This window comes from the organism of the source record quoted next, unplaced genomic scaffold (assembly GCF_019419815.1).
Source record: "Pyrus x bretschneideri cultivar Hongxiangsu unplaced genomic scaffold, Pyrus_bretschneideri_v1 Contig63, whole genome shotgun sequence".
NCBI classification, from domain to species: Eukaryota; Viridiplantae; Streptophyta; class Magnoliopsida; order Rosales; family Rosaceae; genus Pyrus; species Pyrus x bretschneideri.
The window spans coordinates 157,800-172,084 of NW_025999802.1; the positions used below are offsets into that span (position 1 = coordinate 157,800).

The following is a 14,285-nucleotide window of genomic DNA, read 5'->3' on the forward strand; positions in this document are numbered from 1 at the left end:
CCTTCGCTCTGCTTTATATAGCGCCGGCGCCGCAATTATGATTTGCAAAATTGAGAGAAAGGAGTCACATTCAGTCACAATTAAAATTCTAACTTTCATGTTGTTTTCTTGTGCCCCTTCCTTCTGTTTTGGTTTTTGGTAAAATGCCCTGATGTGTCACGTTTTCAGGCTTGGCAACTTGCACAATTTGGGCGGACGGACTAATTTAGAAAATAAAATAAAATTGTGTGACCGTAACATCTCGACTTGGTTGTTACCGACTCTTCATATTCGTTGTCTTTCATTCTGCGTTTTACTAATTAGTAAAACGCACATGGTATTAGTAATATGGTGAATGCCGATCTCCCCCTACAAGTAAATAAGATCCGAATCAGATAGAGGGTAGAGCAGATGGGAAAAACAGGAAAGAAAGAAAGTAATAATATTTTGTAATATGCGATTGTGAAGTTGTGAAAAAAGGGAAAGTTGGGTGATTTTTTACCATCCAAGGAAGCTTTGATTGCGGATTAGAGATATTTTTCCAATAATACTAAATTAAACCAAAAGTAGGAACAAGTGTGCCTCCGAATCGCATGGTTATATTGGATAGGCTCCTCTTTGACTCTTTCGTTTTGATGTGTTGTGTTGTTTGCCTCAGTCTCCCTTCCCTTCCCTTCCCTTGACAACTGCAAGTCTGCAAGTGCAAATAAAGGCCACCAAAAGATTGAAAGGAAACTTTGATCACTTTTCCATCAAATACAAGGAAAAAAAAGGTGATGCCTGTTGCATCATTAATCTCAAATACCCAATTCCTCCCTTTCCTTTGTCACTATTTTTTTCGATTTATATTTTTGTTTTGCTCTGAGACTGCACATAGTTGTCTCATATCCCGACATCATACAATACATATGCTGATTTCGTTTGTTTGGATAAAAAGGACTAGAAATAATCGGAAAACCCCGATTTCTTTTCTCCCACTCTCTCCCTCTCTTGATGGTGGTGGTTTTATTATGTGTGAGATGAGATATTAATGGGAATGGGAATTGTAGGTGTGTGAAATTGCAAGTTGAGTTGGAGAGTTGGGAGAGTTGAGATCGTATGTATGTATGTATGTATGTATGTATATTTCAATCCCAGCTGTGGATGGATGTGCAAAGGTAGGTAGTAGCTGTTGGGTGATGAGACCAAGCGGAGTGGAGTGGAGTGGACCATCCTCAGACTGATGGATTCCTCCTTCTACAGTCGCCTCTCTAGATATTTCGATTCAGGATAATCCATCCACATCATCCATTCATGCATTCTTTTAATTCCTTGCTTTGTAAATTCCAACTTCTTTTCGGGGCTTTTTCTCAAACAGCCCTCCCTTTTTGTTTTCTTTCGATAGATGGTTTTAACCATTATTTTATTTCTGTTTTGGGTTCATCTAAATTTCTGGTCTGGATGCTTTCTCTCTCTCCCAGTTTATTTGCTGTTATCAGGCTGCTAGCCTGCTTCTATTTCTCTTAGTGTTTGTAAATGTGTATGCTGATGTAAACTCTGCAGTAAAATATGCAATCATAGTAAATTCCCCTTACCTTCTTTTGTCAATCTTCACTTTTTGGTAAAATACTGACAAATACGTACACGCACATGCACACGCACAGAGGAGGGGAGGAGAGAGAAGGGGAGAACAAGAGGTGAAACAAGCAAGGTGGCTCGCGTACTCAAGGGTTGGCTTTTGCTTTCCTAGAAGTACAATCTTTCTTGTGACACTACAGCTTTGCAAAGTTAACTCATTTGCTTGTTGCTTTAAACTGTCTCTCTCGCTCTCTCTCATTAGGTTTTACAGCATTTTGCTGGTTACTATTATCGCTATTGTGAGTGGAACAATGATTGGGAAAAAAAGGATGTACAGGTGCACTTACATTGAGTTTTTTATCTTTTTTTTATTTTTTGTTTAGTTTGGGAATGGATTCACGGCGGGTAAGGTTTTATTTTATTTTCGTTGAATTTTGAAATTTGAATTCTTGTCCTAATTTCCCAATTTTGAATTCTGGATATGATTAGGGATTGGGGAAGGAGTGATGATATGGATTATGGTGGTTTTATTGTTTGCTTAAATAGAGGGATAAGAATGCTGTGAAAATTGAGTTTGAAAAGAGTGGGTCGCTTGAGAATAGCATATAACTCCTTGTGGGCCTGCGCTGTTAAAACTGTTGATATCCCTATCAGTGGTGGTGGGGATGGGGCTGCTGCTCAGAAACTGGGATTTTTGCTTTCTTACATTTCAAAGACTTGAAGGTTTTTTCCTCTCTGTTTGGTTATTTCGTGGTCTGTTTCATATTTCACAGAGTAAAACCCTAATTACCATTCCACTACTAAATTTACGATCGGAATTAGTTATATTCCTTTTTTTTTTTTTTTTTGGTTAAACTGCCATTTATTGCACTTTGATATTATGGTTTTCAGAGGTTTCTCATGCTCCAACTGAAGTTTGTTGCCTTTTTGCTCATCGATAGGTCACCAACTCAGAAAACTCCAATTCTTGAATTGTGGAGCAAATCGCCATTGAAATCTTAACTGAGTTTCTCTTGCTTAGCGTCTTACGCTCCGTTTCCTGTAATTTAGCCCGCCATCAAAGAAGTTGTTAGCTGTAAGTTGTAACCAACTATTGAAATCATTTAGATCCAATTCCCAAGAACAATTGTAGATTCTTGATAGTCTGAGACTCGGTGACTGGTGCAGCATAAATTGTGGAGGAGGTTGCTATATTTATTCTACTCTTCTTCCAGTGTGAAATATTTGGATAGTGGAGTCAAACAGAGATTAGACAGATGACTGTGGAGGAAGTGGTCAGTAGCTCCTTATGGACTCGAGAGCAGGATAAGTCATTTGAGAATGCCCTTGCAACTTATCCTGAGGATTCTTCAGATCGGTGGGAGAAAATTGTAGCTGATGTACATGGGAAAACCCTAGAGGAGATAAAACATCATTATGACCTCTTACTTGAGGATTTAACCCAGATCGAAGCTGGTGTTGTGCCGCTGCCTTGCTACAATTCTTCAGAGGGTTCAACTAGCCATGCCAGTGATGAAGGAACCAATAAGAAAGGTGGACATTCTGGAAACTATAGCAGTGAATCTAATCAGGGAAGTAAGGCTTCAAGGGCAGATCAGGAACGCCGAAAGGGGATTGCTTGGACAGAGGATGAGCACAGGTTAGTATTTTATTGTTGATTTAATGATTTTCTTGCCCGATGGGTGACATTTGTAGGAGTATCTGAATCAAGCTAAAGATTGGTTATTCTTTTCAAGTCCTCTATTTTATCTTTATTATCGATGATAAATTTTATCAGGAGTTTTCTTTCCAATAGTAAGTTTTCTGAAGTTGCTTTAGGCCCTAAGGTTTAGGGTGAGGATAGTTGGCTAAACTATATCGAGCTTTACCTTTTGAAGAACTTCCATATCCAGAATATTCCTTTTTCATTATTTGTATTAGTATCAAGCTCATAGCCCATAGGTTATAATTTTTTGCAATATTCTTGAATGATATTGGCATAAATAAAGAAAACATGGTATTTTCGTATTTAAACACATGCCTAACATGGCAGCTGACTTCTCCTCATTTAACTTTTCTATATTGATGTGCAATTTGGTTAGGCTTCATTTGGTTTTTTTCTATATTTCGTATGAAAGACTTGTTAAGAATTTATGGATATGTTTATCACCGGAGTTGCCCTTGTTGACTGTTAGTTAAGTCTGAAAACATGAAAATCTGGATAACAAAGAAAACGGCATTGTAGTAGAAACCATCTAAAATGAGAGCCTTTTAGTTTTGTATCCAGGCTCCTTTAATTGTAATTTTCTTGGGATTTGGTGTTCATGGATGGAACACCCTACTGTAATATAATGATTTTGGTATATGCCTTACCTCAGCTATTTGCATATTGCGCTACAGCATTGGGCTAAGAAACCGGTGTTTCTGGCACGAAGTGACTGGCAACTGCAACACCTTCTTTACTCCAATTGTGATTAGTTCTTAATTGTTTTAGTAGAAATATGTGCTCTGTAGATTTAGATGTGAACAGTAATTGTTATCATGAAAACTGGTTTATTTATGGAAGTATAGAACTAAGGTATGTAGCTATGCAGATACCGTTTCAATAGGAAAATGGCTTGAAATGACAAGAGACATGAAATAGCTCTGTCCTGTCACCATGAAACAACTAGGAAGGCCCCTAATCAACAATCCCATGGTAAAAACTTGTTTCTAGAGGCCGCACTTTTTGATATAGAAACCAGGTTCTATGGAATTTTATAGGGGAAATGGCCTGTTATATTGCTGTTAAGTGGTGCCAACTGAAACGTTTGTGTGTATTTGATAATCTGCATATAGTACTTATAGAGGTGGCATTTCAGCTGAGAAAGATGGAAAGGATTGTGGGAGCTTAAATGTAAGGGTTTTAAGGAAACATAAAACATCTGTAACAAAAAAGTGAGATCATATTTCGTTCATAGTCATTTCTTATATTTACAACTGAAATCAGCTGACCCCATTTTTGTGGCCTGATAGAGCCGTGTGTGGTATGAATCAAGTTCTTGGTGTTCGGTCTGCCATTTATTATCTCTGTAAAAGAATTTGTCCAACAGTGTTCGCTTGACTTAAATACGTCATATTCTGTTTTCTAGTATGTGTGATGATTTTTTTTGTGTCTCAATTCTCTGAGTAGGAATTTTGGTAGTATTCTTCTTGTGTCTGGGTTCTTATTATAGGTTAAATATTGATCACTTACTAATTTTTTGGTGAGGGCTTTCTGCAATTTTGTGAGCCTCCAACACAGAGAATCTCAAGTTGATTCCACATCCGAAAACCATATTGTCCCTATGGTGTTCCATTTATTATATATAGTTCCAACTTTTCTGTGTTTAGAAGTTTGGTGGCTGTTGAATTCACTGCTTATCTTAAGGTGTGTATGGTCCTTTTACACGTCCTAGGTACTGTCATCTTAGACCAACCACGTAATGTCTTCGGACTATTTTCTTCTCTGAGTTTTTCAATATAATGATACATGTTTTTTTCTGTTTTTGTTCCGTGACAGGCTATTTCTTCTTGGCTTGGAAAAATATGGGAAAGGTGACTGGCGAAGTATATCTCGGAACTTTGTGGTAACAAGAACTCCTACGCAAGTGGCAAGCCACGCACAAAAGTATTTTATACGCTTGAATTCAATGAACAAGGACAGGAGGCGATCAAGCATTCATGACATCACCAGTGTCAACAATGGAGAAATTTCAGCAGCTCAAGGGCCGATCACTGGTCAGGCAAATGGTGCCGCAGTAGGTTCCTCTGGCAAGTCCCCCAAACAATCTCCTGCTGGGCCCCCAGGGGTTGGCATGTACGGTGCACCGAGTATAGGGCAGCCAATTGGAGGACCCCTTGTCTCAGCTGTTGGCACACCTGTGAATCTCCCTGCTCCCCCGCACATGACATATGGCGTTAGAGCCCCGGTACCTGGAGGAGTTGTTCCTGGTGCACCAATGAGCATGGTTCCGATGACATATCCAATGCCTCATAGTTCGCATAGGTAATGTGATATAGAGCAGCAGCAGCTTCAGGAATCAAAATCATCTAGTGTACAAAGAGGAGGAGAAAACTTATAGCTTGTGCTCTTGGTTGGGGTTAATTAGGATCATAGTGCTCCGAGCCTGAATGTTTTACTTATTGGCAAAGCACAAGTGCAAGTGGTAGGTGGATGATCTGTCGTTGCTTGTCTATTCTTGTTGGAATAAGCCATTTATTTGATTGGGTGGGGGGCGAAGAATGGCATGAATCTGTACAGGCAAATTCTGAAACAGATGATGGCATGGAAGCAAAGCAATATTTCTTTAGTGGCGATTACAAGTCCAGTCTACTAGTGTAGCATTCAAGGCAGTGACCCTTTTTACATGTTATACTAGCATTGTCTCTGCTATAAAAATTTATTTATGTAAAATCTTGTTTTCGGACTTGTTAGTGATTGCCCAAAGTTTGTGAATTGCGAGTTACATTGATGTGAAAATATGTTGGAATTTTATTTTTTCAACAATTTCTTATATTTCTGACTGATCCATCCGAGTGTTCATGACCATTTGATCTAACGAGAGCCGGTCTCCACTCCACTTTGTTGAAAGAGATTCTGTGTTTAAATGGTCTAAACCGCGGTCTGCCGGTTAGTCCTAAATTCAAATACGGTGAATGAGAGTGAGTTCAGAAAGTATTAGTGTCAAGGGCTAGAAAAGCCTTTAAAACAAGCACGAATGAGTTCAAGTTTTAAGCTTGGATCGCACTTTTTGTCTTGGAGGCAATGTCTGCAACACCAACACCACATTCCTCCTGGCACCTACCCTCAATCATAAAACCCAGCAGGCACTCTATCTCTATCACCACCAAATGTTCCATAAACCCTAGTTCCCCAAATCCCCTGGAATCGGAATCAAAAGCCCTGTGGACCGTCTCGGATATCGCTGCCGCTGTCAACGGGAGGATCGTAAAATGGGGTCCTCCTGGAACCATTTCTACTGACACCAGAACCCTGCAACCTAAACAGTGGTTCTTCGCCATTGCCGGCCCAAACTTCGATGCCCACGATTTCGTCACCCCGGAGTTGTCCCGCAGAGGCTGTGCCGGAGTTATCGGCAACCGCGTCTGCGAGAATTGGGACAGAGGCTTTGTTGAATGCCACGGTAACACTGTCGTTTCGTTGAAGAAGATGGCTAGTTATGCAAGGAACAGGTTTCACGGTGAAGTGGTGGGAGTGACTGGGACCGTGGGAAAGACTAGCACAAAGGCCATGATAGCTTTGGCTCTGGAGAGTTCAACAGGTTTGGTTCATCAAAGTCATGGGAATTGGAACAATGAAATTGGGGTTGCTCTGTCGTTGATTGGGATGCCGAGGAATGCTGGGGTTGTGGTTTTGGAGATGGGAATGAGCGGGAAGGGGGAGATTTTAGAGCTTGCGAGGACGGCTAGGCCGACTGTAAGGCTCATTCTAAATGTGGGGGCTTCGCATTTTTGCAACTTTTCGAGTTTGGAAGAAATTGCAATTGCCAAAGGGGAAATTTTGGCGGAAGCAAAGCCCGGGGACGTCTGTGTTTTGAATGCTGACGATCCACTTGTCATGAGCCTCCCCGTGCCATATGGTGTCAAAAAGGTCTTTCTGCTCTCCCTGGTCTGGGCGCTTCTTATTTTTTCTGTATAAAATGTAAAATGTGAATGCACCAATATACCAAAACAACACATCTTTGATCTTTCCCTTGTCCTGATTTTAGTTTCTTTACAATACAAAATTGGATGATTTGGAAAGCAGGGCAATGAAACTCATACGAGAGTAGATACTCGATCTGCTAGTATTTTGCACCAGGTTATAGGTGAAGTCAGTTTGTTGTTTAATTTCTTGCCATAAACAGGTGCTGTTTGGTCGGAGACGCACAGTGGAGTGCCATGTTCGGTTGGTTGTATCAGAAAGCACAAACAGAGGTCTTGGAGTTAGAGTTGTCTTACAGAATCACCAAGAGATGTAAGCCCCTCCCCTTCCTCATACACATTCCTTGTCTGAGTTAAACAACATTGTTTTCGTTGCTAGCTACTGTTTTTCGTTTTGATAAGCCTAAGTGCTCCCGCTCACGCTCTTCACTGAAATGGCAGTTTCGTTTGTTTTCAGGGTAGAGTTTGTGATACCTAGTCCAGGCGTCCATTTGGGTGTCAATGCATGTGCGGCAGCAGCAGTAGCGACTCTTTTAGGAGTATCTCTTTCTCAAATTGGAGTTCGCCTGTCAGCCTTTTCTCCGGTTCACATGAGGTTGGAGCTTGAAATTGCTAGAAATGGAATCAAGATAGTGAATGATGCTTACAATGCAAACCCTGTGAGCACCAAGGCTGCCATTGACGTGCTTGAGACTATTGATTGCAGAGGCAAAAGAATCGCCATACTCGGCGACATGTTAGAACTTGGTGGAATTGAGATGGAGTCACACGAGATGATTTTAAAGCAGTGTCGTAGTGCTCGTATTGATTTAGTTGGCCTCGTGGGGGAGAGGTTTTGTGCAGCAGCTGCGAGTATGAAGTCGCTTGACGAGATGAACATCGTATATGCTATTGACTCGGAAATTTTAGTACAGGAAATTGTGAAGATGGTTAATTGTAATGATGTTGTGTTGGTGAAGGGTAGTCGAGGATTGCAAATGGAAAAAGTTGTGAATGCAATTAAATTAATGGAATCAAACAACCCTATTTAATGACTTTCTCATAAATAGAGAAATAGAAATGCTGCTGAGTCTGATTCAAAAGTGCTTAAAATTTGAGCTTAATTTTGTGTTCTCAACTAAAGTTGATAATTTATTTAGTTGATGATGTCTTTTGTCACCCCAAGCGTCATAAAATCATGTAGAAAAGTTGGAAGTATGACTAAGCCACCTTTGATTCTGCGATCCCTTGCGCATTGAAGCACGAGGCATGTTAGTGATTATAAAACTCTTTTGGCCAAACTATGTTTAGAGTGACTTTCGAAATGACTAAAGCAATTTCAACTTCCATCACATTAGCTATACTCAATAGAGAATTAGACGTTCAAACAAACAAAAGACATCAATTGATGTGCAATATGATGAACTTAGGCCTTCCACAGTAATTGAGTGTGATACCTAGAGTGTCGTATGTATATTGGGACTAAGGTGGTCATAAGACCACTCAAAGTCTGAAAAATATACATGTGGAGTTCTTCCGAGGTCCCTTTTTGGCCCACTAAGTATTTAATGTAATGCTTGCTAGATATCTCGGCAGCAGTCTGCAGTTTGCGTCGAGAGCACTTGACAAATTATTTCGATAACACTCATCAGATTGCTTCGATATATGTTAACATGTGGGCAACATGGTTCAATTGACAATAACAAACCCACCAAGTGCTCGACGAATTGCTTCGGTGAATAAACTGTATTTTTTTGCATGCTTCGCGCTCTGTTTTTATAAAAAAACTTAGACCCTTAACATTGAGATCGCCATTGCTCTAATTTTGGATCCGCCACTGAATACCTATATATAGGAACCATACAGTTTGAGTTTGATAACTATAACACTCCTACACTAGTGTGAGTCTAATAGATTGATATTACACTCAAATTCTTTAGTCCACTATAAGAGCATAATCTATTTTATATGAGTTTAGTATATTAGTTTGGGAGTAACCAATTGTCTCTCTGGCCACAGAGACAATCTTTTGCTTACAGGGGATGGACCATTTGGATTTCGAAAACAAACCTCCCTCACCACCTTTCCTCCGATATCCTTGCCTACCGAGTGACTCGGCTTGGCTTAGCTGAGCTAGCACTACCTTTTTCTCCCTTTTATTTTATTTAACCCATTTATTTTGCTGGGAATTGACCAATGAATTAGAAAGCTTCGATTCAAAGATATAAAAAAAGGTGTCTTTTAATTAGATTAAAAGGAAAGGAACGTCAAATTGGCCATGATGGTGACGATTCATCAAAATCTGTCCAGATAAGCACTTGCACAGTTGCACTTGGCCTGTCGACGGAGATGTGACACGACCCGATCAGCTGGGCCTGAGTCCGAGTGACATGGCTGGCTAAGACTTTGCTCTTTTGACCAATGTTAAACGCTTCACTTAGATATATGTGGACTTAATATGGAATACGTGCAAGGGGGATGGTCCTCTTTGCTTCTCTCACCTTTTTCTTGCAACTGCAATTTTTATGTGTTCCTTGGGATTGGCATGAGAACAATGTAAGATAACTCATACTCTAACAAACAACACACATACACACTGAGGACAGGCTGATGAATTACTTGTCCAACATGTCTCCTAGTCTGAGTCCTATACCATGTGATTCGGGTGATGTACAAATTTGGTCAGGAATAGTCAAATACCTGTTCCCTCCTTTTCGTCATCTTATCTTAATTAGTATATTAGTAAGAGGAAAGGAGAGGAGAGGAGAGAGGGTGGGTGGGAGGGGTGGCAAATGGCAATGGCATCAGAAAGCTAAAGGTCCAGCTCAAAAGTTTTCATTGACACATCTGAATTCCTCTTTTCCAAATACAGTTGGTTTTGGTTACAATATTATTATTATTATTATATTTGAGCAAAGTTAATTAAGTAAGACGATACTTGTTCAATTAAATCTAATCTTAATTTATAATGATTGAAAAGTTAGCATAATTCCCCATTAATCAGGAAAAAATCAAGATATATACTCTCCTTCTCTTCTTTTTTTATCTCGATCCTTTGTCTTTTCCTGTTTGTTGTAATGCTTGGGCAGGGCTGATTTGGAAAATACAGCAAAAGATATGTAACAACTCAGACAAACAAGGTGGACGAATACACCTTTGGAGATGGAAATGGGGGATATGCATGCAAAACCTTACTTTCGAGTTATTTGTTTGCACAACACAACATATAAACCTTATTGCTAAAATGTCTATTTCTTAAAGCAAAACTACCGATCCAAGATAACATATATGCCATGTCATTTTCTTTTGAAAATGAAAAGACGACATTTTTATCTTTAAAAAAGAGCCCGTGTAGTAGTAGTAGCAATGCCTTTATTCTCACTGATGAGCCATACATGACTCATGCAACCAAAAGTTAGATTCACCCCCACCCGCCTATTACTATCTTCCATCCCTTTATATACATAACATAACGCTCACACAACCACAATAATCACCAATTAAGCATCCATCCATCTCCTCATCACTTGTTCTTCTTCTTCTTCTTCTTCTTCTTCTAATTAACTTGCAGCTAATCCTAGTAGATACCTACTGATTATAATCAAATATGAAGGCCTCACTTCAAGGACAAGTTCTTGGAATTCCAATGAACTCGGCAGCAGCCGCCGCAGCTGCGTATTCGTTGAAGAGTGCAGATCATACTGCTGCTATCCAATATCATCATAATATTCCAGCAGCGGCTCCTAATGATCGTGAAATCACTACTGGATCTTCAAAGCTCATCGGACAAAGCAGAGTGCATTCAGTGCTTAACAGGATGAACAAGCTTACCAAGAAGGCTGACAGTTTTGCCCATGGAGTCAAAGAACACGGTAAGCAGCTCGCTGTGCATATATACTAATTCAGAAATTAAGACAAGTTCGAGTTACATAATAATTTACTTAATTTGATTCAATTGTGCAGTGAGACTGGGGTCCAAGATCACAGAGACAGTGAAGTGGAAGCTGAGGCTGGGGGCTAAAATTATGAAAGTAGGAGGGACGTTGGAGAAGGTGTTTAAGCATGCATTCAGCGTCAACGCAGGAGAGAGGCTGCTCAAGGCATCCCAGTGTTATCTGTCAACCACGGCGGGTCCTATGGCAGGCCTCCTCTTCATCTCGACGGACAAGATTGCGTTTTGCAGCGAGAGATCGATCAAACTGCCATCGTCAGATTCAGAGGGACACCAGCTGGTAAGAAGAGTCCACTACAAGGTGGTGATCCCAGTGAACAAGATCAACAGGGTCAACCAGAGCGAGAACGTGAAGAAGCCGTCGCAAAAGTACGTAGAAATAGTTACTGTGGATGACTTTGACTTCTGGTTTATGGGGTTCTTGAATTACCAGAAAACTTTGAAATATCTCCAGCAGGCTATTAATATTCCATCTCAAGCTTAATTAACCAAGTACATGTGATCAAGTTGTAAGTAATTATGCACATTAAGCTAGGAGTACTGGAAGACGAGGAGGAGGAGCTCAATACCATTAATTTACGGACAATGCGTAAATATTTCTTTTTTATTAATGAGAAAATTCTCTTTTCTTTGAAAACCACGTGGCTCTTCATGTTATTTACAATCACCGGTTTCGCAATGCACAATTAGTAATTCTTAAGCATAACTCGCACTCTCTTTACTGAAAGTCCGTAGTAACACAACATGATCACACATCCTAATTTGTATATAATTTGTATTTACCTGCTTGACAACAAGTAACATGAGTTTCATATGGCTTATAAATTCAGACTAAGTAGTAACAAGTGACCACATAATTTATTCCACTCACGATGTACATGATTTTAATATTCTGACTTCCGACTGAGGAAGGAAGGAATTAAACACACAACACAACAAACCAGCAAACCAGCAAACCAGCATTTCATTTATCCAGTACGGAGAAGCGAGCAGAGGCTAGCTCAAAACCAGCCTCACCAGTCATCACTCAAGCTTTCCAACAGATTAAGTAAACTCCCCCTCACAAATTTTGACCTGCTGAGGCTGACCGTGTCCGCCAGCTCACTCACAAAGTAACACCTCAGGCTCAGCTAAACTCTCCCCCTCACAAATTTTGACCTGCTGAGGCTGACCGTGTCCGCCAGCTCACTCACAAAGTAACACCTCAGGCTCAGCTAAACTCCCTGTGAAGTTCACTTTACAACGTTCAGGAAACCGCAATCCCCCTTCTTCACAACCTGCCTTTGTAATGTGTGGGCACGACCTTACATCCAGATATTCCAAAGTCTCACATTTGTCCAAAACCATGGCTATACCTGCCACCGTTACTTTTGGGCAATTACTCACCTTTAAAAACTTCAAACTCAACTCAATGTCACCTCCACCATTTAAACCCTGAAAGGCGACATCTGTCACCTCCTCACAGCACCCAATGTTGAGAACCTCCAGGTTTCTGCACTGAGCAAGGATACAGCACAACGAAGAGTCTGAGATATTTAAACACCAATCCATCCGTAGGTTCTTGAGATTACTCTTACAAGAAACAGCCAGCAATTTTATAGATGCATCTGAAATGTCCCGGCAGCCACCAATGACTAGAGTTTCAAGATTTTTGCAGAATCTGGCCAACGACAATATAGACTCATCACTGATTTTGTAGCAATCCAACAACTTCAGCGTCTTCAGAGAAGATGAGCATGCCATGGAGACACTGGAAACTCCACTATCTCCAATATTGCTGCATTTGTTGATATCTAAAACTTTGATCTGTTGGCATCCATTTACAAGATCAGTAAGTCCAGCGTCAGTTATGTTGGTGCAACCTTGGAGCCCCAACTCTTCTAAATGGTAACAATTCTTTGAAAGGGCTCGCAATAACCCATCAGTAACAAATCTGCAGCCAGCAAGATAAAGGCCCCGAAGGTCTGCGCAGCCCTGGGCAACAGCTGATAATCCTTTGTCCGTTAACTTTCTACAATATGACACATCTAGGGACTGTAGTGATGGAAGACCAGAGCCAATGAAAACGACACCGGCATCTGAAATTCCTGTAAAAGAAAGAAATAAGTGATACATGAATCAAGTCTATTGTGTTCAATACAAAAGACAATGAGCGCACACATTTCAAAAAGTTTTTCTGATTTCCACTGTGCAGTCTAATAAGAATCTCACAGTAAGCAGTATGCAGATGGAAAATATGCGCCTCCAATACAAATATCCCACAATCTAAGGTACGTGCAGCTCTGTTAAAGGCAATAAAAACCCACATAAAAGTACCTAATCTACTGCCATACACCCATGAAACAAGCAGATATCCAATATTCAAACAAATTCAAATAAACAGTGTCTGAAATTGAAAAAAGAAAACCTTTGCAGTTGTGCAGATTGAGGAGTCTCAAGCACTTAAACCCATCAGCAATAACACGCAGATCAGAGTCGGTGACACCGGGATAGAAGGACCTGGAAATGGACTGAGAGAGGTCGAGCTCCAGGACCCTGTAGAACCTGGCAGCCATTTTGAGAAGCATGTGAGGTCCCGCACGTGCGGAGAGCCTCTTCCTCTCCGTGCTCTGCAAGTGAAGCCACCGCTTGCAGACCAACCCGAAAGCCTCCTTGTCCCTCTGGCTCTCCAGCTTCGCTAGCACCGACCGGAGCTCGTCGTCCGTCAACGCCTCGTTGATACATACCATTATTGTTATTGACGGGGAATCGGTTGATGATGAAGAAGCCATTGATATTTGATAGTAAAGGAGGAAACCCTAACCCTGACCCCAATTGAGATTATAGATTTGGGGAGGGCTCAATCAGGATTAGGATTAGGGTTGGCATTCGGGAACGAGAGATGAGAGAGATTCAAAGGGGTAGCTACTAGCTAGGGGCTCGGGTGTCATTCTACATAATATCGTCTCCTTGTTTCTGGTTTGTTCCACTTGTACTCTTGACATTGTGTCAACTATACGTTATAAATTTGCATTATTTTCAGAATATAAATTTGAAAAATTTATATGGATACCAACTCCGAATAAAAAACATGAGTCAAATTATTATTTGTTCACCTCTGCTCCGACTGGAAAGAGGTATACAGTCACCAGGGTTGGTCCAAGTCATGAGCGAA

The 14,285-nt window shown here is 40.6% G+C and overlaps 4 protein-coding genes across 11 annotated transcripts; 3 read left to right on the forward strand and 1 right to left on the reverse strand.

Annotated features, from left to right (window-relative positions):
• Positions 1–601: 601 nt before the first annotated feature.
• On the forward strand, positions 602–6,040 carry LOC103943231 (transcription factor SRM1). Of its 7 annotated transcripts, none has more exons than XM_048572956.1 (5): positions 1,003–1,688; positions 1,799–1,873; positions 2,026–2,310; positions 2,478–3,175; positions 5,057–6,040. In XM_048572956.1, the coding sequence occupies exons 4-5, from the start codon at positions 2,793–2,795 to the stop codon at positions 5,544–5,546; spliced, it is 873 nt and encodes a 290-aa protein (XP_048428913.1). In that variant the 5' UTR covers positions 1,003–1,688; positions 1,799–1,873; positions 2,026–2,310; positions 2,478–2,792; the 3' UTR covers positions 5,547–6,040. The 7 variants fall into 7 exon arrangements, with proteins under 7 accessions (XP_048428917.1, XP_048428913.1, XP_048428911.1 ...); XM_048572954.1 differs by having other exon boundaries at positions 2,026–2,259; XM_048572955.1 differs by lacking the exon at positions 1,799–1,873 and having other exon boundaries at positions 1,003–1,745; positions 2,026–2,259.
• Positions 6,041–6,137: 97 nt separating this feature from the next.
• On the forward strand, positions 6,138–8,292 carry LOC125471969 (UDP-N-acetylmuramoyl-tripeptide--D-alanyl-D-alanine ligase-like). The gene is made up of 3 exons (XM_048572948.1): positions 6,138–7,147; positions 7,404–7,513; positions 7,658–8,292. The coding sequence occupies exons 1-3, from the start codon at positions 6,302–6,304 to the stop codon at positions 8,229–8,231; spliced, it is 1,530 nt and encodes a 509-aa protein (XP_048428905.1). The 5' UTR covers positions 6,138–6,301; the 3' UTR covers positions 8,232–8,292.
• A 1,848-nt stretch (positions 8,293–10,140) lies between these two features.
• LOC125471973 (GEM-like protein 4) lies at positions 10,141–11,768 on the forward strand. Its single transcript, XM_048572962.1, has 2 exons — positions 10,141–11,051; positions 11,143–11,768. Exons 1-2 carry the CDS (start codon positions 10,787–10,789, stop codon positions 11,613–11,615), a joined length of 738 nt encoding a protein of 245 aa, XP_048428919.1. The 5' UTR covers positions 10,141–10,786; the 3' UTR covers positions 11,616–11,768.
• A 166-nt stretch (positions 11,769–11,934) lies between these two features.
• LOC125471971 (F-box/LRR-repeat protein 20) lies at positions 11,935–14,096 on the reverse strand. Of its 2 annotated transcripts, XM_048572953.1 has the most exons (3): positions 13,539–14,096; positions 12,335–13,218; positions 11,935–12,250 (listed from the first exon to the last, which is right to left on the reverse strand). In XM_048572953.1, the coding sequence occupies exons 1-3, from the start codon at positions 13,900–13,902 to the stop codon at positions 12,233–12,235; spliced, it is 1,266 nt and encodes a 421-aa protein (XP_048428910.1). In that variant the 5' UTR covers positions 13,903–14,096; the 3' UTR covers positions 11,935–12,232. The 2 variants fall into 2 exon arrangements, with proteins under 2 accessions (XP_048428910.1, XP_048428909.1); XM_048572952.1 differs by lacking the exon at positions 11,935–12,250 and having other exon boundaries at positions 12,294–13,218; positions 13,539–14,094.
• Between the last annotated feature and the right edge of the window lie 189 nt (positions 14,097–14,285).